This window comes from Gadus chalcogrammus, chromosome 20 (assembly GCF_026213295.1).
Source record: "Gadus chalcogrammus isolate NIFS_2021 chromosome 20, NIFS_Gcha_1.0, whole genome shotgun sequence".
NCBI classification, from domain to species: Eukaryota; Metazoa; Chordata; class Actinopteri; order Gadiformes; family Gadidae; genus Gadus; species Gadus chalcogrammus.
Window position 1 is genome coordinate 8,321,981 of NC_079431.1, and position 23,675 is coordinate 8,345,655.

The 23,675-nt window shown below is 41.1% G+C and overlaps 1 protein-coding gene across 2 annotated transcripts; it reads right to left on the bottom strand.

Moving 5' to 3' along the window:
• Positions 1 to 2,602: 2,602 nt before the first annotated feature.
• ralba (v-ral simian leukemia viral oncogene homolog Ba (ras related)) lies at positions 2,603 to 22,694 on the bottom strand. 2 transcript variants are annotated; one of them, XR_008893488.1, is made up of 10 exons: positions 22,378 to 22,694; positions 22,042 to 22,196; positions 21,834 to 21,922; positions 21,557 to 21,691; positions 21,360 to 21,437; positions 20,993 to 21,264; positions 20,475 to 20,533; positions 20,146 to 20,369; positions 18,308 to 19,857; positions 7,747 to 7,870 (listed from the first exon to the last, which is right to left on the bottom strand). XR_008893488.1 is itself a non-coding variant. In XM_056579564.1 (5 exons), the coding sequence occupies exons 2-5, from the start codon at positions 7,736 to 7,738 to the stop codon at positions 4,008 to 4,010; spliced, it is 624 nt and encodes a 207-aa protein (XP_056435539.1). In that variant the 5' UTR covers positions 7,739 to 7,870; positions 18,308 to 19,550; the 3' UTR covers positions 2,603 to 4,007. The 2 variants fall into 2 exon arrangements, 1 of the variants encoding a protein (XP_056435539.1); XM_056579564.1 differs by lacking the exons at positions 20,146 to 20,369; positions 20,475 to 20,533; positions 20,993 to 21,264; ... (3 more) ...; positions 22,042 to 22,196; positions 22,378 to 22,694 and adding exons at positions 2,603 to 4,130; positions 4,275 to 4,452; positions 5,122 to 5,330 and having other exon boundaries at positions 7,625 to 7,870; positions 18,308 to 19,550.
• Between the last annotated feature and the right edge of the window lie 981 nt (positions 22,695 to 23,675).

Here is a 23,675-nt window from a genome sequence, read left to right on the forward strand (position 1 = left end):
TTTATCCTACCGTAGGTTAAATATATCACTTGAAAAAAAAAATCATATATAGCCTGAGGGGTATATATCACTTGAAGAAAAGACAAAAAATCAATATAGCCTATCGATATATTGAACCTGGGGAGGTAGGTTCAAAATATCGCTTGAAGAAATACATTTAAAAATCTATACAGCCTATCGATATATTGAACCTGGGGGGGGTAGGTTCAATATATCACTTGAAGAAAAGAAAAAATATCGATATATCTAGCCTGGGGGGCTAGATATATAGCCCCGTATATAGGCCTATAGCATATATCATATTGTTATTGTTTTAAGAGACGGTGATAAGCAGGGTAAGATCAATACAGACTGTCTGTTACCAAAACGATTTAGCTGATGTTGAAACATAAACTACAATTTATCTAGTTTTGTAGCAGGTGAAAGTTAGCAGCTGGTTTGATATTGGCCGGAAATTCGGTTTTTGACTTACCCCGCAATCTGATATATCAACACAATTTCACTACATTACGGGTGTAGTATGTTGACAGTTAAGGGCACTGTATTGGCAAAAATCACAACAGAATTAGTTGTTGCAATCGATATCTGTGCGCGAACAGCACTTAAATCTACCTTCCGGCTGCTATCTGTTTTAGGGATCGTCTACAAATAACAAGCCCCAGACTGGTGGCATAGTCTCTAACATGGAATTGTTTCAGGAAAGAATCACCGCAAATCAATAAAAAAATATATATATATTCTTTCTTTGCTGATATCTCACATTATATAGTGAAACAGGATGCAATTAATAGTTTAAAATATTCACCAAAAAATTATTAAAATACCTTTTCTCATTCTCATCGCTGTATAGTAGCACATAGTTTTTATATGAATCATAGTATGATGTCAGATTGTTGCATTTTGGGTGGATACTATTTGTGCGAATGTAGTCTGATGTAAGTCTCCATATTTCATTCTAAGGTGTACAGTATTGTGGATTTGGTATTTTGTCAAATTTGATACATCCATTTATATAGCATTAATACTGTATGTAAGATTACATTTAGTTGAATAACAGTTTATTTTGTGTTAGGAGTCTGAAGGTGCTTCATGTGAATGGAGTCTGAAGTAATGCCCCATGTTTAATTTTTAGTTTAGGTTAAATTGTGGATTTAGTATTAGGTAAAATTTCACATTGTCTGTAGGGATATAGTATGGATACTGCTATGTACGATTGTAAGATTACACAATAATTTTTTTTTAACAAGGGTAATTCATTATTTAAAAATCAAGATGACATATATTGTTAACAAATCTTGTTCCATGTGCTCTTTTTTGAATCAGAGACCCTGCCCCTCAGAATGTCTCTCCACAGCCCTGCACAGAAGTGCCAGTGCATAGACCTTGCACTGCAGTAGCCTGTGAGATACAAAATCGAAATACTGTCAGTTCTAAAGAGATCTACTACATCAATGTATGATGGAGGACGGCTAAATCAGTCATGAAGATTCGAGGTGACGGCATGTCGGCCACTGAGGAGCACATTAATTGAAAAACTAATAACAAACACAGCTTGCATTGTCACTGCGCCCTAAACTAATAAGCCAATTTCACAAATCATGTAAGCGAGGGAACACAGAGACTGGCACTGTGCCCCAAAGAGGAAAAGTAAAAGGCGAACTGACCTAGTGGGCATGCCAGCACTGTGTGGCATGAGCTTGCTGCTGCTGGGCTCATGTGTGTAACTGAAACTTGACACGTTGTACCATGGAATGTTCACCTTTAGAACTCTTATCTTTAATGTTTTCCAACACATAATTTCAAATGTACTTTTTCCATTTTATGTTTATACATCTTTTTTGTTGATGCTGATTTGGACTCTCTTCTTGGGAGATCTGGGGCCTCTACGCATAGCCAAATCCCCTAACCTTTATGCATCCTTTCCTTGACCTTTGTGGCAAACGTCATCGGGTCAAGGAGAGATGAAAAGGTGCTTCCTTTAGAACAAAAGACAGCACTGTTTAAAATGAATTCATTGCGCGACGGCGAGTATTGCTGACCTCTAGCGTATCTAGCGTGGAACTACCGTTTTCAGAAGTTGGACTACAACAAAAGCTCTTTCGATCCGTGCGTTCTTGGAAATTAAAGGACATTTCCTATGCAAAAAAAGAATTCGTAGAAGCCCCGTCTGGATCTGATCGTTCCGGACTTGACGTGTGGTGTCATCGCCCACAAACTAGTGACATTTCAAACTAAAGTCAAACTCCGTGAGTTCGTCAATAAAATTGTGGTGAAGCCAAAAATCCACTGTGAAATACATTATCTATTGTAATATTTTTTTTTGTTGATAAATATATTTTCTAAACAAATTGTCGATCAAAAAAAATAACTGCTGAAATTTGAGCGTTCTAATTCAACGTCAATTAACTTTCCCAGTTTAACCAGTAGAGGGCAATCCAGTGATGGTCAATATACCTTGATACTTTTTCCAGATGCGTCGTCTTATCGGAGTATGACAACACAGGTGTTGCACATAACATTAATTAACGATCTACTCCTTTTATGTAGGGAGTCATAGTACTAACTCACATTGACCCCGCTGGTTATATGACCCACATAAATGAGACACCTGCTAGGAGAGCTCTTTGAAAATAGTTCTATGTACGTTAGCTTAACTAGTTTAGAACAAATTTGTCAAGTAACATTGGGATTAACATTTTACATTACAAAAAAGAACTTCCAGTCACATGTACAAAGGGATCTTTTTTTATTTGGCAACATATTTAAAGGTTGTCTTTTCAAATGGATTATCATACTCTTGCTGTTTAAAGAGCAAACAATAACATGATAGACCGTGGGTAATGGAGGACACTTGATTTAGGCAAGTGTAAAACACTTCACTGTAGCACTAGATAAATGTCCATGTTTCCATCTCACATTCACTCACGCACAAAGTAAATGACATACATTGAGTTAAAAACACAAGATCCAATACGAGAAACAAGGATTTGGACATATCGACGTAAGATTCTGATGGCACATTCAAGTTACATCTCAAGCATGAATTCATTGAGCTATTTATTATTTCGGCATTGGCAATGAAGGCCTATGTAGTGCAGTTTAGACAGAGACTTAAGGTTATATGTGGAGGATAAACAATAGAACCATCCTGGCTAATTATGTCCGCCCTTTGAAACAGGGGTGAGATCGCCCTCCGGATTGCATTTCCTTCACCATGCAAGGTTTAGTTCACACAATGACTATTTCCCCTCACTGTTATTGCAAACTGCAATGTGGGAGGGAAGAGAGTTCCATTCAATTTCACCACTCTGCCATTAGACCTTGGTCTTGGACATTTTCTCAACAAATTCAAGACCAAAAGCAGAAGATGTTTACCTGGGTCGAAATTGTGTTTTGTATTTACAAGAAAAACCTAGAAAAGTTTAATGAGACAATAGAACGTCTGAATATTAAAAGTGTACCATTATATTTGGAAAGTAAAATGTATGAATGTCATTGAAACAGCAGGTACACAGGTACAGAATTAGGCTTAAGAGATCCCAGGAAAGTAGTTGATTGTGAATCTAAGCTTACTGGATGTTAAAAAAGTGGGAAGGAAAAGTGCACAGCAATAAATGAAACTAGGGATCGTTGGCAGTATATTCGAGTTGGCGTAAGAAAGGTCTAAAGTCAATCTGGAGAAAATCAGCAGACAATTGGTCATTTGGCCTCTTCCAAGCCATCACAAGTCACAGTCTCAAATTAGTGGTTACCTTCCTTTTGCATGGTTTAAAAAAGTGGTTTAAGATTGTTCGATAGACATTATCACGAGCAGCTGTTAAAAAACTCAACAAACATACAGACATATTTGAGTCAACATGAGCAACACGGGAGAGGTCCGGGTGAAGGGGTGCCTTCAATGTTTGAACTCCTTCCCAAGACATACACAGTGTGTGTGTGTGTGTGTGTGTGTGTGTGTGTGTGTGTGTGCGTGTGCGTGTGTTTTACGGTTTGCACAGAAAACAAGTTCACAGTAAACAGCATCTTTCCTTGAAGCTCTTCTTGTTCTTCTTATTCTTTCCTTTGCCGTTTTTGTCCTTGTTTTCCGACATCTTTTTGCCTCGCACCTCCCGCATGAGGTCAAAGAACACCTGGGGAGAGGGGGGACAAATGAAAACAAAATGTTCAGACACCCACGAACGCAACACTGATAGGTCACATGAGAGTAGCAAAGTTTCACAATAAATAAATCTAAGTAAAAAAATGTTTGACAAATTTGACAACAGTGGTCCTACCTTGTCGACGTTGGCCCTCGTCTTGGCAGAGGTCTCCACGTACTGGACGCCCCACTCCTCTGCCTTGCCGCGGGCCTCGTCCACGGACACCTGCCGCCGCTCCTCCAGGTCCGACTTGTTCCCCACCAGCAGCAAGGGGATCTTGTCCTCCTCTGCCTTCACCCGCAAGATCTGCTCCCTGGGAAAATGGGACAACCAAGTCAGCCTTCTGCTGGGTGCGTGAGATGCGTACGTCGGCGAAAAACCTCCCCATGGGAATTTGAAACCACATTTTATGTTCAAGTTAACTGTATAAACTGTGTTTTTTATGTTGGATTTATCAAAGTCGCAGCATTTTTTGGTGTTGTATCTCTCCTGATAAAATATCCCCATTGCGGTAGTGTTCCTATAGTAATGGAACAATTTCAGAGAGAGGGCCAGAATCATGGGGGGAGCCAACATATGAGATGGTTTATGTTGGTGTAGTTTACAAAGAAGAGGTTTTGTAAAAAAAAAAGCACCCAAACAAAAGGAACGCACCGTTTCATCCCAGGTTACAGTATATCCCTTATATTTATAATTGCATGGAATATATATTTTTCTTATTTCAGCTAGGAAATTCTGTTTGGATTAGATAAGATAGATGCCATAAGAAACACAGATACCAAATTTTGTTATGTTGTCTGTGAATCTCCCGTACAGACGCATTTTGACACATAAATACATCCATAATAAATTTGGCTCTCGACCATGACAAACCGTTGCACTAGCAACCAACCCAGTTTCCTGGTTTAAAACACAAAGTTAGATAATGCACAGACCAGCGTTCAGGCAGTGGCAGTAAGGGGAAGACCTTGGGGGCGGGTACCTGAACTCCACGGTGGCGCTAAAGGACTCTTGCTCCGTGATGGAGAACACGAGCAGGAAGCCCTCGCCGCTGCGGAAGTAGTTGTCCCTGATGGCGGCGTAGTCCTCCTGGCCCGCCGTGTCCAGGATGTCGATCTGGACCTCCTCCCCATCCAGCACCACCTTCTTCCTGTAGCTGTCCGCCTTGGTGGGCTCGTAGTCCTCCACGAACTGGGTGCAATGAGAAGGCGGGGAGGGGTGTTGTGAGTGTGGGCTTGCTGGTACAATGGGACCGGAAGTGGAGCAACACCTCGGTATAACACTTACACAATGGTTCAATTGATGTATCAGTATTTTTAAATGCATGCCACAGAACTTATTTTTACTCCAAATACAGACGTTCACATTTTAGTGTTGTGATGTGATCGATATTCAAAAGGCTATGGTATTAATTTTCAGCAAGCTCCTCTGGGTGACTGATGAAGTGTGGTTAGAATTGCAGATTTGAAAACAACTGGTGTACTTGTAGCCACATTAGTAAAAGCTAATCCCACCCTACTCATATGTTCCACGTGAAATAGACCCTTGCATTACATGCGACCACTACATGCTGGAAGCCAGGAAGAACCATTTCATTTTCCATTAGATTCATCAAAACAGGAGGAAAGGGAAACAAGAGAGGCTGAAACTACATATTTTGCTAGGAACAAGGACACCACTTTCTGATGAAGTGGAAAGATGTGCTCAGTTCCAAGGACAACATAATTGCTATCCACTTCTTGGGTAAATCACCTTCAAGGCGATGCACATTCAGTCTTTTGAATCAACATCTCTTTGTCTGGCTTTCACCTTCAAAGTGCATATTAGAGTAAAACTCCAAAGCTAAATACTGTTTGCCACCGTCTTTGTGAGATTGTAATCACGCATACTTTTTAAATAAAATGATATGCAGAGGGAAGTAGAGGGTTTTTCACAGAGGAGAACAAAGAAACATCAAAAAATGTGTTGCTGATAATGGGAACATCAACACCCATTCAGTATATAATAGATTATTACTCTGCAGACATTGTTGCCTCCTTCTCAAATACTGATAAGACAGGTAGGACTCTTGTCTGTTATAATAAAAGGTTTAGTAGTATGAGCTATTATGGATGGTATAATTAGGGTTATACTTCTAGATTTTAGCCAAATTCCCCCCCCCCCCCCCCCACACACAAACACAATTCATTTGCAACAGATATGATATAAGTAAGTGTCGAACATTTCAAAAAAGGATGTGCAAAACGCCACAATGTGTGTCTTGATTCATTGTGTTTACATTTTGAGTTGAGGGAAAGCCATTAGTTTGATAAATCCGTGTTTTCTTTGCCCTTCCAGGCAAAGTTGTCTGAGTATGTGGGATGTCGTTACGGTGGCCCCTGTGGATATTGGCTCAGCACAACATCTCATACACAAGTCATCTTCTGGGCAACAGACTCACTTCTAATGGGACGACTGAAGGTTTAACAACTTGCTCAAGGGCACTTCACCATGCTGCCTGCTTGTTGAGGTTGTTTAAGGATGTTTAAGGATGTTCCTCTGATGGTGTGCGTCTCAAATCAATGGCCTAATCACCATGAAAATATGTTTCATTCATGTTTCATTGTAGGCATGTTTGAACGGTTTCTTTATCATAAAATACTTAATACGAGTATATTATGTATAATTTTTAACTTCAATACTTGAATGTCAATACATACAATTTTGTTCCTTTTGGAAAGGTTCGAACTAATTAATTTCAACCAATACCATTCAGACCATGTGTGAAGGCACAGTAGGGTTGCCGCGGTGTGGACTTTTCCCACCGAGTAATACGCTTGTGTCAACACCTGTATTACCGGTATAAACGGTATTAACTTTGAAACTAGGTCAACCGCCATCTTCTCCGTCAACTCTCCTCTCACACTAGGTGACAGCGGCTGGCAGCGCACAAATTCTTGGCGTCTTATAACGTTCTATAAATAATAGTATAATATAATTTTATATATCATAATATCACGGCCAAAAGCTCTGTGCGCCTCCGGATGGCCGTAGCGCGGGGAGCTCACGTAGGGATTAGGCTTCGCGGGGTTTGTTTACCGGCGTTGCTATGGTTATCGGTCTTGTAAGGAAGCGCGCCAATTCTCTTCCGCACAGAGCAAAACTGTGGCCTATACTACATTTTTATTTTCTTCATTATATTATTCATTTTTACTGAATTTGTTTTTTATTACTGAAAAAAAAAAAACTCGGCCCAGCGGTATACGGTATTACCGGTGTTACCGGTGTTGAGGCCAACACCAATTACTCGGTGTTACACACCGGCAACACCGGTAATAACGTATACCGCGGCAACCCTAATGCACAGTATATCATTTGGGAGGAAGGCTGCATTGCCAGTGGTGTATTTACATCTCTACAGTGAAGTGGGTCGTGGGTGTGCAGGTGTCTGCCTTAGGGCTGTTGATCAACTATCCGAAGCAACCGCTGGCGAGCAGGCAGCCTACCTCGTCGTACATGAACTGCAGCGTGAGGGCCGATTTGCCCACTCCTCCACTGCCCACCATGATGACCTTGTGCAGGGCCAGAGAGCTCTGGTTCTTGCTCTTGCTGTTAGCCATCGCTGAATCCCTCGGTTTCCCTCTCTCGTGCGCGCGCACACATACACACACACGCACACACACAACCACACGCACACACACGCACGCACACGCTCTTCCTGGTTACTGCCCCGAAAACACACCTGGCGCCACCTGCATGTGCGGAAAACAAAAAGTGAAATCATTAGTCGTTGACAAACATTATGTAGGCCGATGCCTTTTTCTCCAATTGCAAACTGGGAACCAGGGTCCGGCCTTGCACAGAGATATATGGAGACTCTCCGGAGTGTGATAGCAAACCAGGACAGACGGTAATCATTGCATTAATGGAGTTCCAAGATGGCAATAACATACTCTGCCAAGTCCCCAGGATTTGGCCCAACAAAGACCCCCACTCAACCGGGGTCCCCATCAAAAGGTCCCTGCCACTAGAGGACTCACGGCCCTCTACTTCAGGAAGCCGTTTACGAGTGTATTAAAGAAGGGCACAAGGGTCGAACCTCGTTTAAAGACACGGCAGGACATCGGTCTGCACCCGGTGACTCTTAACCCCAGAGGGGCAGGGGAATCGAGAGAGGGGCTGCTTCTGGGTGACTGGTGGTGTGTGCTCCATCTCTGTCGGACCAGCGTTCACCACATCCAAATTAACAAGCTGAGGATGAGGTGTACTGGTGGATGTTGTTAAAAAAGGACCGCCTGCAGTCTCTTTAAAACGGAGTGGCCTTTGTACCACTGAGCGCCCAGGCTCCATCAAAGTTTGTTAGAGTCAGGTGACGGTGAACCTCAGCAGTCATCGTCTTGGCACAGAATACAACAGTATTTTAACTTCAGTTAAAATGTTCAATTTTAATGAACAATATGGATTTAAACTCGATACTGGTCACATGACGAGGTCACGATTTTTCAACTTCATTTATGGAGAGATTTCCTTGCTCCGTTAAGTTATATTATAATTCTGTTCAGTAATAGTGAAATTATATATTTTTTTGTCCAATGCTGTATTGTGTTCCCTCATCATAAAAATATTAACTCAATGGTTCCTCATTGAATTAGTTGCACAGTGTCTCCTGGCCCCTGTGTTGTTGTGACACATTTCGTGATCACCTGATTCCTGCCCATCAGCATGCCAGCAGTCCAGAGGCCGCCTCTCTAGCAACTGTTGCCGTTGAAATGTGTCATGCCAGAGCCGACAAAAAGCCTCAGCGAGAGCCGCGGCTTTTGGCCTCGTTCCACCTCTCATTTCCTGCCGTCTGTCTCCCATCCAGCGGTTAGCCTGCTGGACACCCGAACACGACCGTTAATGACGTTTTTGGCATTCCACGTGATGTACTGTACTACCATTGGGTTTATAAATAAATGTTATAATCATTTTAGTAGGTTGGAATGTTGCGTCTTCAGTGAATCAAATTATATTTTTTATTCAACAGCCAATTTTAAATTACACCGGTTTGACCAAAAAATATTTTGTCACAACCTGTGGTCCCTACAATTTCGGCGCACCCTGAGAGTAAAATGGGCAGCTTATCCGCTATAATATATATATTTGAATCCCAAATGTCCCAAAAGATGTTGTTGCTATCCTTAACGGCAAACACACTCTTGTCCCGTTCTTTACAAGGCATTCACAAGGTGGGCAAAAACAGAGATATCAGCAAATGTACCAACCGTCACTGTTGATTTGCTCTAAGTCTTTGTTTTCCGTGAGTGCGGAGAAATTGGCTCCCCTACTTCAAACAGCATCTCCTACACCCTTCCTATAATTAAACTATCATTGAATGCATTCTCACATCCCCCATAGCGGTCTGTTACCACAGCTCGGCCAGGCAGCCACACACACTCCAACGCATCAGCAACCGATCCTTCAAAATCACTGGCCTCCCCCCCCGATATCAGTAGAATCATTCCACCTCAAAGACACACTAACACGTCAAAGAAACGCTCATAAGAACTTCTTCTCCTTCAAACTTCTGCCCTTCCAGAGAAGATACAAGCAGCCAAACATTCCACGTCATATATTTATATATGCACAGTATGCACTGCACTTTTATATATCGATCAACATTATTTGCTATCTAGCAAAATGTGTTAGTTTGTTTTGAGCTGAAAATTAATTTGCCTGGTGGTCATATCATTATTTGAATTCAGCAGATATGGGGTTTCAGTTGCAAAATAGTGTTATGAAACCAGATCTCACATGACATTGTGCCTACCCAATATGACATGCCTACGGATGGAATCTGGCAACATTTAAAATGGATTATTTAGGAAAGGCGTGAGTTAATGGAATCACTCTTTTTCGACAAAGAGCAACTATATAGTTAACGCTGGAGCCATAGTCATGGGTTTAGCACTGGGCTATAATGTGATGACGCCACCGATTCGTGGCCTCTGGGTTGAGGGAGGGGTCAGGGGTGGATGCCAGGTCTGTCCTCACACTCTATAACCAGGAAATCTGGGTTCTGCCCTGGAGTTTTCCTGGCTTTGTTCCCTGTTGTCATGGGAATTAGAGGGCTATATACCAAGAAAGATATCCACACTCTCCCCTTCTCCTGCTGTCGTTCAAACTACTGTCATTCAGCAGCTTTGTGAAGTGGGCCACATGCACAAACACACATTTGTGAGTTTGAATCAATGAGCGAATGTGAAAAAGATCACACCGACCATGCACTGCCAGGCATGGAAATAACAATGTCACACAACAAGGACTAAATATTGGGCCAAACGCACGTTCCAATATGACATATTGCAAGAAGACCAAAGCAATGCCTCTTCCAGTATGCACCGCCCCCCAAAAGAAATTCCCATAACTAAAAAGAGATAGTAGATGTGGCTCAAGAGAAACTGCTGACGTCTTTCTTGACCTAGATACGGGACGGCAATGGGTGGGGAGAGAAAGTGAGATGGGAGCTTCATTATAAAGGGTTCTCTCTCTCTTTTAATAACTTGGGGCCCCGCTGCTGAAATATAGATGACAGAGAGCATGCCCGCCAGGCAGGCCAGAGGGACGGGTTGGAGATTCATTTGATGGCTGTCAGCCGGACCCCAATGCACACGCCCAATGATGTATGTTTACTCAAACACCTGTGCACACACACACAAACACATATCCACTCAATCACAACTCCAATTTTTTAGTTTATTTTGCATAGTTTGGTCACTGTGACAATAAACTGACCAAATCTTTGCCCCATTTATAAGCTCATAATAGATTCAAAATATTAAAGAGGGAGTATAATAAAACAGGGGGTACTATAATCATCTATTTAGGCTGCATGAATACATAGAAGGTTATAAAACACTCTGATTGCTTTTAATAATTGGTTTTAAGCAAGAATCCCATGGGAATACAAGACAACTTGTTCTTCTCAGTACTCTTCGTGCGGGTGTTCCTGTCCTAAACCTTTGGAGGAGACGGTTTGTTCCAGAACAGTCTGCTGATGACATCACGGCCCGTCTCTACGCCCTATTGCCCCTGTCGCGCTCAGTGGAAATAAAGCAAAACAACAACAATGGAGAAAATGGCCATGAGGGGATGGAAAAGTCGGAGGAGACAGACCAACCCGCCTCCCCCCCTGTGGATAGTGCAGCCAGACAGCCGAGATATAGAGACCAGGACAGGGGAGACACGGGGGTGCTTGTGGGCAATTTCTACCTTTTGTTTGTGGGGTGAGGTGGGGCTGCTTTGCTGATGGTAGAAAAAAGTTAGACAAAAACAGGAGTTGATGAGGAGAGAAATGGAGCGAGGCACAAACAATGGCCCGGCATAGCGCCACGCACAACTAGGTGTGTGTGTACGTGCGTGTGCGTGAGGAGTCTACCATACATCCTCCCCCTCCTTTCTCCAGCCCAGAGGAAAACAACAGGAGGGAAATGTCCTCTGCATTATATCGGTTGAGAATGGGGGTGAGGGGGGGGTTACCTGTCCCAAGTTCCTGCCTCTGCTCTCCCTCCACTTCCTCTTTGCAGGACCTGGGAACCGTTACCGGCCATTAGCGGAGGTTAGCAGGACTCCCTTATGTGGATAACATCAAATAGTCTCAACATGTGCGATAAGAATGAACACCAGAAGAACAATGAATGATATGAATGCTGACCTTGTGACCTTTGCCAGTCTGTAGCGTACAGTGAACAGTGGGTACGCCAGGTCCATAAAGATAAAGACACTAAAATCCTTATCAGGCATGACCTTGCTTCGTTCAAGCCTTTCATTTATCCAAACCAAAAGGTCATTTGATCGGCTGTAGCCTGCACAGTGTAAACTGAATTACAGGTGGCACAATCGATGAGTAATGCAGCTTCTTTCTGCCTCTTGTGTTTATGAATTGTATTTTAGCTCTCCCCATTATTTATTTATTCATAAATGATAACACTTTATTTGCCAAATAATATGCAACGCTTCTCAATAATATAACCCCGCCTTCAAGACAACTCCTGGCGTGAGGCATCAACATCTACCAGACCTGTTTTCTCTCGTCGTTCTGTTAGGATTCAAGCAAAGAAATCCTACTTGTTCTGGCTTGTTGGTGCTATGGCATGAACAAGTTACGATGAATAATTGAAGAGCAAAACAGACGAGACAAGGGAAAAGATGCCAGTTTGTCAGCATCTCAAACAAAAAAGCCGGGGAGATAAGATAGGGGACAGCCTGTCTATGGGATGGCTGGGTTGACGGGGTTGCTCACGAAAACATGCATCCATGAGGTTCAACAACAGATCCGATGTGGTGCATACTAACTAACTTCAGCTCCAGCAAGTTGCACAGAGGAAGCTTTGAGTAAAAGATGTGAGGTGAAGGGGGGTGTTAAATCCTCTCCACTGTGGTACCAAACCCTTCTACGCTGGCAGTAGCTACTAAGTAGGCTTCTTCTTCCTTAAACACACTCTGCTGCCTCACTTCCCCTCAATTCGATAGGAGTTCCTTTAAAATAAAAACGGTTGTGATTCTGCTCATTGATCTGTTTACACTGCAGTGACAAGGGCATGAAAACGGTGTGCTAGTTTTGCATGTCAGGGAAATGACAGGACAGACGAACACTTACTGAAACACTTTATTTGGACTATGCCTACAGTGACAGTGGTTCCAAAGTATGGCACGTCTTTGGAGCCGTTTTGTTGCGCCTTTTGTGATTTGATTTTAAAATATGGCTAAAAATCTTTCCAAAGACCAGAGATGCATATCAGACATCCTGTTAATTTGATGTGATTGGGTGTGAGAATCAAATGTTTATTTAATGTGTAAAAACTATTAAAGCTGTATCCTGCCCAAAGTTCCATGAAAACACTCAACGCATCAACTTCTGTGGGGATATTGGAAATTACATAAGCAGAAAATGTTGCTTGAAAATGTATTAAATTGTACATGGGGGAGGGAAATCGTACTCATTGGAATTGACCCATGACCCCCAAAGTGGAATTTGCATAAAGTTTGCAAAAAAAAAGTCAAGTGCTTTAAGTGCAACACCCACTGGAAATAGAGAAACTGCCACAGGACAGGACTGGTTCTCAGAGCCATGCATATCGATATGATTCAGAGAGCACAAGGGAGGGTAAATTAATCACTGTTAAAGCCAACCCTCTGTTGGCGTTTTAACCGCCCTCCTGTTACTTCAGCATTCCAAAAAGTTGACGCAGAAAGTCAAAAGCTAGGCTACTCCCTTTTCAGAGTTGACTAATGCTTGGACTAAATAACCCATACACATTATACATGAAACAAATGTCCATCTGTAAAACCCTTTTGATCATGTCAGTCTTTATTCAAAGTAATGGTGTGAAAACCGTCAGGTTGCTGGCGGAAAACTAACAAGGGCTGGTTGGCTGGGGTGTAGGACTGAACGATTTTAAGAAAAAATTGAAATTGCGATTTTTCTGGTAGAAATTGCGGTTTCAATTTCAACCACGATTTATTTTCTTTAAATCAAGTTTCAGTATAAATTAATATAACCAATAAATCGTAAAGCTTGAGATCGCGATTTTCGGTCGAAAACGATAGATCGTTCAGCCCTACTGGGGTGGACTATAATCTATAATCTATAATCATCAAGTTCTGCTCTTCATAATGAAAGGATGCTGGTGAGATGATCAGATAAAAACGTATGCAACCTACATAAGGGGGGGGGGGGGTATGTATTAATGGTAAAAGTTTTTGGTAAGAGGAAGTAGTCTTACAGAGTTAAACAAACCAGTGCAGCTCCATGAAACTCCAGTTGTCACATAGAGCTGTTGATGCTAAGCAGCAACAGAGGATGCACAAAGAAGTCATCCATTCAAATAGGAAATATCTAGTTGTTATGGTGTCTTGGCCTTCATTCGCTAAAAAGAAATAATGACCAACGTACGGTGGACGACGTATAGTATTGAATTACCAAACAAAATATCGCACTTGCTGCTTGTGAACATATTTTAACAATATTTTTTATAAAGAGTCCATGATCAACTATTTTCAAGTAAATTTGCAAATCAGTAACATTTGTAAATATGAGCTCCAACAGAGAACCAATGCACCTCTTTATTGGACGTAAACACTCCTCCAGTCATCTAACAGGCAGCAGATGTGGCAATTCACTCATCCTCAGAGACAGCAGCAGAAACTCATCCTCTCATTAGATATCTAGTCATTAAATTAAGAAGGAAATTAAGAGCCATATTTCAAGAATGACAACTACAATGTACTGCTATATTATCCTATAAATGAATGGTACATTTTTTCCGACTCAATATCAGCACCAAGAAGAGAACTACGAAAAAAAATCATAAATACCCCTGATCTGGGTTTGATGATATTTTAGTTTGACCGAATCAAATGGGTTGGGTCCAAGCCTTTCAAAGCAGCCACTTAAACTCACTCACAGTAAGGGTTCTGTAAATGTACCACAAAAACGAATTTAAGAGTACTAGATTTAGCATAGGCAATTGTATTGTAGGTACTAGGTAGTATATAGCACATGATGTCTATAAAGATTATAATATATGCCAGCACTAGAGGAATTTATTACAGCAGGACATTACTCATCCCCTAACACACCACTGGCATAAGTCTATAGGATCTGGCAGAAGAACCACAATAACAAGGCCAGCTAGTTCATATTGAAATAGAGCACAATCAAGTCATTTAGGGATTTGACATTCTGTGAATTTGATTTGGGTTAGGCCAACTTGTATCAAGAATCATGTTCCGTTATTAAGTGTGTTACCTTGGCTTTTAGTCATGATCCCTTGTTTATAAAAGAAAAAGCACTTCACCATTTAACATGAAACCAATGACATTGAAAACGATCTCGTCTCTTTACTTCAAGAAGTATGACACAACAATTCAAACCATTTCTGTGAACGAGAGGACTCTCCTTCCAGACCAAAGTCACCCCAGTTCAACTGAGGCCAACATTAAAAGCTAACAGAAGGAAGATGCGCTGGCATCTTCCTTCTGTTACTGTTAAACAAAACATCTGGCCGTCGAGGCGAGATGTTGTTCAAGCCTTTGCAGTCTATCAGAGGGGAAGAAAAGAGATAGGATGCCAGATATGCGCCACGATACACGACTCTGCAGCTTGAGTTTGGACCAACATCCTGCTCTGGGAGAAGAGGAGACAACCCAGGGTTTTCTAAGGGATATACACCGGTGGGAATAGATCAAACAATAACCCTTCCCCAGAACCTCACGTCCGGCATGGAAAGTCCATTTGACTTGGTGAGCATTGTCATCCTGCCTAGACTTATAACATCATTCAACAGATAGATTTCTGATGAGATTAAGCCAGGTAAAGTTAATCAAACCTCAGATACTGCTCCAAAACGTTTAAGCCAAACCCTGATTGGTTAATATGGATCATATGGCAAGTCCCAAAACCTGGCAAACAAACCCAAAGTTTGATTATGGACAATATTTTGAATACAAAATAATATTTTGAATACTATTTTGAATACTGCAATCGCTGTTTTGTAAGTTGGGATATAAAATCATGAATAAAAACATGACATGTTCCTCTCAGAAAAAAAACCCCACCGATGCATTGGAAATATCTCTCTGACAGGTTGATGGAAAATGAAGTTGTTGGAAGCACTAGCATAAACATCAGATGGTCCCAGTTGTGGGGGAAATGAAATGTACGGCTGATTTAGTTCCATTCACATGACCTTTGTCTGCCTCTCAGAAGAGAAGAAGCTGCAGGCCAAAGAAGCTTAGAAACTAGTCCCTATGTCGTCTGGTGCCCAGCTCAATATTGTAATCTTATTGCAGAGGCAATATATCAAGCACACAACACATGAAAATATGTGTTTATCCAAAGTTAAAGAAAAACTTTACGCATTCATCATTAGAATAAACCCCATAAATGAGTTGACTATCTGTAAAATACCCTAAAACTGTGATGCAAAATCACACAGAAACATTAAATAGTGTTTATATAAAAAAAAAAAAAAAGTTTGATGATTTGAATAAATCCAGTTACCTTCAAAGAACCTCCAACCTCTTATTTTGAATCCAGAAAAACTATCTTCAAAAACAGTCAATTGTTTTCACTAAAGAGAATGCTAGGTGCAACCATGAAAGGAATCTCTGTCAATGTAAAATTATCTAGAATTGGCTAAACAATCTGCTAATAGCTGTGGTTAAACAAGCTGTTTTTTTTAACTTCCTTAACTGGAAGGATCAATGCAAAGTCAGCCCATGCCAGGGTTACATGGGTCAGTCACACTCACACACATGAATACAATGGTCAATAGTGGTAACAATATGAACATGTAGTTGCATCGAAACTTTGGAAAGTCCATGTTGACGGATGCTCGTCAAATAACCCATCAGGTATTGTTGTGAACTGCTGCGGTGCAATGGGTAAGCTTTAATAATAAACTGCTGTGTCAAGACCAAAACCACCAGTGACCCATAATTCCTAGATAATCTAAATTACGAAATGTTGGTAACAAGTGGCCATTTAAAAGTATGCGGCTGAAATTATCATCGCTCTTCCTGGCGGAGACCCATGTTAACCATAGACTGTCACTGCTCAGCGAAGCCTTTTTATGGAAGGTTTGCCTCTCCCTTGTGTTAATTAAGGACACCACAGAGATAGATACCAACAACATTATAACACATTACACAAACATTAATGAGACATATCTTTCCCATATGGTCCAAAAAGGCCTATAAAAAGCCAAACCCAACTCAGACTCGTTTCAAAAATCATCTTGACCTGGACAATAATAACCAGATTATACACGGTATAAAACAATGGTTGGATTATTTAGGTGGTCATGTAAACAATACAGCATAGTGCAATTTCAGTAATCAGTGTATGGCCTATATTTCATTTGAGAAATGTAACTGTTATGTATACAGGCTTTGCTTTTATCACAGCTTTATCACAGTGTCAATTGATTTACTGCTATAAGGGACATAATCCCAGAATGATCGTTTCCACTAATCAGGTTAATCTTATCCACGTTAATGATGAGCTTCATCCTCTAATGCTTAGATGTGCTGAATTTGCTCTCTCCATGGCATATGTCTTATATAATGAGTCTTCCGTATGTACAGGGGGCAATGAAATCTGAAAGAAAATCATTCCAAATAAACTTGATTTGTATGCCGTTTTTTGAGGCACAACCAAACAGCTATTCTTTAAAGTTATTTGCATCATTTAAGTGAGAAGGTTAATTATGAATTCAGTTTCAAGGTATAACTCGAGGTGAGGAAATGGATGTCTTGACCCAATGTGTGTGTGTGTGTGTGTGTGTGTGTGTGTGTGTGTGTGTGTGTGTGTGTGTGTGTGTGTGTGTGTGTTACATTAAAACCTTTCACAAAGAATATTGATTGATGACCTTACGCTACAGGTTTGAAGAACTCATCACCATCTATTGAACACCCTTGTATTGACAGTATTGTAGATGCGCGCCACCAACGCATAATAAAACGGTTTGACCAAAGCTAACTGTTGTGAAAACAGTCTTTTGTGCTGACTGGCTTGGATTCAACTATAGGCAAATAACCTTGGGCGTGTCATAGCCTCATGGGAAAACGGCATGTCCCCAGGTCTAAAGTAAGCATCTGAATTAATGATATTTGCATGTCAAATGGCAACCTCGCTACAGCATCATAGACTACCCGTCAACACAACTCAAATCAGACGGCGCTATTGTCGATCTGCCCCGCTGTCTTCAATATGGTTGCGTTCATCAACAAAAAACTTAAACGGAAAAACCATTGAACAAAGTAAGTTGCATTCAGGGGAACCACGAACGTGCCCTGATTAATGTAGACTACCGTACGACACAAACGTCGGTGTAACGTAGCGACTCATATCAGTGGTCTCTTGCCTACATGCTGCCGCCCGCTTCATTGCATGGGGGCGATGATCAGTAGAACGATGCGAGATTGGCCCATTAATTAAAAGCTCAGAAACCCTTCAAATGACCAACACCCACCAGCATGTTAAGAAAGGACATAGGAAAGAAGGGAACACAATATATACTCTCCTCCTATATCGGTGTTATTATCCATAGTGGGTCGCGGTTCCTTTATTAAGGACCCCTTCCAATTATACATTTGTATTTATGAAAACATGTATTTCTCTCAAATTAAATGTTTTTAAATCTTACCAGAAGAGGAATTGAATTGTTGTTTTTGCTTGATACTATCCAGGAGAGTGCATATGGTAGAAGACAACGAGTTCAATGTATGCCGACTTCCAAACGGTAACAAACCGCTACAACGAAGACCCCACCTTCCGGATGTGCTGCCACCAGGAAGACAGCGGACCGGATGTGATGTCACAACATGCTCAGACAAAAATATGTTTCTTAAAATCCTATTTCTTTCCCCAACGTTTAACCTGAAACCATTTATATTGAATATTTATTGTTTTACATTATATTAATAAACATGTTATAAAGTGTATGTGCCTGAATCGACCAAAACAGTACATTGCCAAAAGCTTTCAATGAGTCTACAACATTACAGGTGACCATTTAATATACCATTGGTACTTTCAATACAAATGAAAATGGAAATTTCTGCTTCTGGCTAGATACAACAAAAATATGGGTGAGCCGTGCAGACACAGTACCATGATGAAATGTCAACCTCTTTCAATATTGCAATTTTGTATCTATATCTAACTGGATCCTGAGCACTTACTGATAAATTATAATTATAACTTTAACAATTACATTTTGACATAGCAGTAAAGGCATTCGATAATGAAGGAACCTTAAAATACGTCATTAAAAGCAGACACCTAATCCAAATACTGGTGTGCCAGGTTTTTGATTTTGAGCATTACCTTTCAAACACTAAGGCCATATTGTTCTTTGTCTACTCAGTGGATAAATCCAGTACTGATACAATCAGTTTTTTCTTTGTTACCATAAGGTATTAATGTGGACTAATCAGGGAGTTCAAATCTTCTTAAATTGTCAGAGAGCAAGCTCACAGCTGACTTGAGGACCAGGATGTAATCAACTAAGTTTGGCTGGAAACCTTTTATTTATTTTTACGCAATTATCTTCGGCCATAATTTTTTAAGACGTCATCTAATTTGGAGAAGCCTTGTTGGAAACACTTTATCCAGAAAGTGCAGACAGTTCTGATGCAGCATGCATGCAATTGGAGTCGGCACAAAATAAGCACATCCAAACCCTATGTTCTTCAGCCAGATTTACCGTCATTCAAGCCTAGATGATCCTGGCAGCAAGTAGATAAAAAGCTTGCCTAATATCCTTACAGATTTTTTTAGAGGTGGCAAACAAGCGGTAGGAGTCCATTTGGTTTTGATATTTAAAGTTGGGGTCTCCATTAACCACAAAAAAAGTTTTGTGAGGTTATGTAAACCCAATAATGCATTCAAAAATCCAATGAAGAAAATATGTCATCTATTTCATCTTGCCCTCTGGAGGCAGACACGTTGGTTGTGTTGCAAGTCCTTCTTCCCTGCTTTGGTCGTCGCCTCACCAGCTGCGGTTCCCTCTGGGCACCAACCTTGACACGAGCTCCCGTGGTCCGTAATCGAGACCTGATCGGCTGGAAGCGGTTCTTGGGATGGGGCCTTTTCCATAAGGTGCTGAGCGAGTGGCAGGATAAAGGGAGCGGGTCCGAGGGGGATAGAACCCAGCAGACCTCTCCTTTGAGACGCCGCATCTTCCTCGGCAAACTAAAAAATAAAAAATAAATAAGTTGACACACAATATCCATGACATTATAGATGATTCCAAAATCCTCACAAAGTATTGACACATCATTGGAAGACAAAAGGATCATACCAGTGTGATTCTGACCCTAGTCTTTATTGGAGATTTACATTTTAAACATTCGTGTTCATAAATGTGTTTTTCTGTTTAAATGTCAAATCAGTTACAAAAAGTAGACCTCTAAAGACACAGGTAAACACAATGATAAACTGGTACATCCTTGAGACGAGGGCTCTAGTCGTCCTTCTCACCTGTTTCCTGCCAATTCAAGGCGCTCCAACCTTCTGCACTTAAGATGCAGGAACGAGAAATATGGTTTCTCCCGTTTCCGTTTCTGGGATACACACCATGCAATCATCTCCTTCAGGTGGGTGGCCAAATCTTTACAAGTAGCAGCTGATCGGACCTGTGCAAGGAAAACCCTTTCCTGTTCTCCCTGCTCACTCTTCCATGAAAAGGAAGATGGCATGGGATCCTGTACGGGAACAACCAATAAAAACAGCAGTGAATTTATTTTATCATTATATTCCTTTTAGTAATTTCTAAAATCCAAAACACGAGAGCAGTGTAGCTGACATACCCGTCTAACATTTTTGAAGATCTCTATTGAAGGATTTTGATCACCGTCTACGTCATGAACTGAAAAGTAAGCATGGAAAATTCATCAGGAATCATATGGAAACGCTCCTGCGTTCAGGGTCCCATTTATTTGATTTCTATGCCCCTCGCCACATAGTTTCAATATGCTAACTATTAATTAAAAAGGTGCTGTAGATAAGTTTTGAGCATTGTAAAGAGAGACAGCAGAAAAGAGAGCAAGTTTTTGAAATTAAACTAAAAAAAAAAAACATCCCCTCGCTCATTTGCGCTCTTCTTGATACGTATCTCAGCCCTTGATAAGTTTAGCATTTTAAACGACTGGGATCAAAAGGCAAGATATATTTACAAACCATCACGGAAAAGAAGCAGGCTTATCAGAAATGATAGAGGCAGCCACACTCTCGAATCTTACCTACAGCACCTCTAAGTGTTTTAAGATGGACAGGAGGAATACTAGGAATATTTTTCTGAATAGAGCAGATCATGTAATCCAAACACCTCTTTGGAGTGCCACGCCCACATCGTAACTATTCATGTCGGTGGGGGGGAGGCCGGGGTTTGAGGGAGCGAGCGTATTGTGAAGCCAATCCGATTTGAAGCTTGCGGTTATCAGTGAGGACCATGATGGCCCAATGAACTGCGTCAGGTCGGTTGGCAGGTGGTAGCCAGTGAGGAAGGGCATGGGCTGTGCCTGGGACACCGTCGCAAGCAGAATCTGAATGTGTCCATACAGTGGAACCAGGGCAACGACCATGGCCCTGAAATACACCCTGTTGTGGGGCCAGAGTTAGAGGAACATTAAATAAAATAAAATTATGCTATTATTACAAATAAATACAAATAGATAAAATGTAGATGCACTCACCATAAACGACTAACCATGCCGGTGATTACCACACTTAGGACTATAAATTCGTCCTGTTTAAGCTGCTGCCTTGCACGGCTATCCGTGATAGAAGATAGAAGTTAAGGCAGCAACCTTTATAAAACCTTTGGAATTCCAGTATAGGTCAGATACAAATGCATACACCCCAAATGCTGCTCAACAGCCCATAAGGATACGTGAATGATCTGCTGCAGTAATCCATTACGCAGGCCAATAGCCGGGCAGCTCCCAGGACCTTGAGAGAGACCCACTCCAGCATGGGCTGACTGGGACATGAGCTAACACACAAAGCCGCTGAGGGGTAGATCTTGCTACAAAAAAAACACAAAGATATTTCAAGTATGTTCCGCAAAAATAACATTACAGCTGATCAGGAAAAGGGGTAACTACATGGCTCCACCGTTGTCAAGTCTGAAGAAACTGGTGCAGTCATCCATCACACTGGCCAAATACCTTTTAAACCTGCTTGCACAACAGTCTGCAAGATTTAGGAGGGCGGCATCAAGCTTCATCTCCTTCAGTCTGTTGATACACTGTTCAACCTTTGGGACAAAAATAACAACAATGCATGTTTAATGTTGCTTCCCTCCGATCTCGCCACTTATTACAATGCACATCTAAGCCCGTGTACGGAACACCAAGCGTCGAATCATTGTCCTACCTGCTTTAAAGCCCGAAACGTCAGGTTTGTCCCATGGTTGTTTTTACAAGTGAACAGCAGCTCATAAAGAACTCGGATCTCCGTTTGAAGAACGTGGCTTTTGAGCAAACCAAGGACCGTGTCGTTTTTCTTCAGCAGCCATCTAATATCTGCATCTACAAATGCATAGTATTTTCAAATTAAACAACGAAACAAAAACGTATTGTCACACACTAGGCCTACTGCAAGTTATTTACATAGGTCATAGCCTCGTGGGTAACAAAATGCACACGTGCCACGGCTGTTTACATTGTCAAATTCAGATGGATTCATACATGAATCAGAAAAAATAAATACCTTCTAAGATTCTTGGATTTATTTTTACAGAAGAAGCAGCACTTGGAAAGGGAATGTTTACTTTATTCCACAGTTCCTCCGCCATGCTGTTTGCTCAAGCCGGGCAAGCGGAACTCAATAAGCCTATCACGATCCAGCAAATGCTTACGTCAGCGTCCTTAAAGGTACCGTAGTTGTATAAAGCATTCAGCCAAGACCCAACACAGGAGAAAACTAGAGGGACGGCCACAGGGAAAGGGAAAGGGACAGAAAGAGCAAGCAGTGCGTCAAGAGGAAGACCGATGGGTAGATGAAGAGGTACGGCATTAAAAGGCGGAGCGGCAGGTGTGACGTGTGAGCAGGTTATTGTGCAGGATACGTGGCTAATACTCAGACCCAAAGTGATATAGATAATTCTCTCTAAGGCCCTGCTCAGACCCAATTGACCAGCACACTGGGTGCATGGAAGCAGTATTTTAATTTCTGTTAACTACATCACTCCTTTTACTATCTTCTTCAGAAATATCTTCCATATCATTGAAGTGAATGGTTAGTAAATGTTGTGTACATTTTACAATTATTGTTCTTAGAATATTCTTTATAAGACATTGCCTATTCAAATAAGTATGAGTTTGATTATGAGTGATTGAAGCAATATTTATAACATGGTCCAAGACTTTTGGTCAATTTTTTTTGCTTTGCAAAGAATGCTAAATTTATTTGATTAAATATGTAAAAATGCAGATGAGTTTGGAACACTGGGGTTCGGAGGAATGAGGTTGTAGTTTACGTTCAGCTCTTGTCACTTGTATCTTGTAGTGTAGAACTGGCCCCTGTGAGGTCAAAGACATTGCATTCAGATGAACCATAATTTACCAGGACCAGCGCCATACCACTATTCAATCATATAGAGTAGCATTTCAAACTACAGCTATGTAGGCTTAGGAATTTAGGACTGATACATTAGCTTGAGCATGTTGAAGAATATAAAGTTATTTTGTAATGGTGAATAATAATTTGGTATCATGTGGGGACCTCTGCTGGTCACTTTAGGCAAACCTATTTGTGAATACGTTTGTTTGCGGACATGCTATTTCCACATTATTGGCTATTAATTCGCGTTGCGCAATTAATTAATGTATCTATTTCATGTGTAAATGAAAATAACAAAACAATACAATCTATTGCATATGTAGCCTATGTTGTCCGATTTATTAGACTTCCTACTTCGGACCGTTCCTACTGCCTCCTCAAACTAGAAAAGGCAGATTATTTTTACGAATGCCATTTATACGAATGGTGACATGGCTACAACAACC

Coding starts and splice junctions, on each gene's coding strand:
- ralba (XM_056579564.1), bottom strand. CDS start 7,738: ATGGCTAACAGCAAGAGCAAGAACCAGAGCTCTCTGGCCCTGCACAAG. Junction 5,331..7,624: donor TGCAGTTCATGTACGACGAG/GTAGGCTGCCTG, acceptor CATTGCACCCAG/TTCGTGGAGGACTACGAGCC. Junction 4,453..5,121: donor AGCGCCACCGTGGAGTTCAG/GTACCCGCCCCC, acceptor CCATTTTCCCAG/GGAGCAGATCTTGCGGGTGA.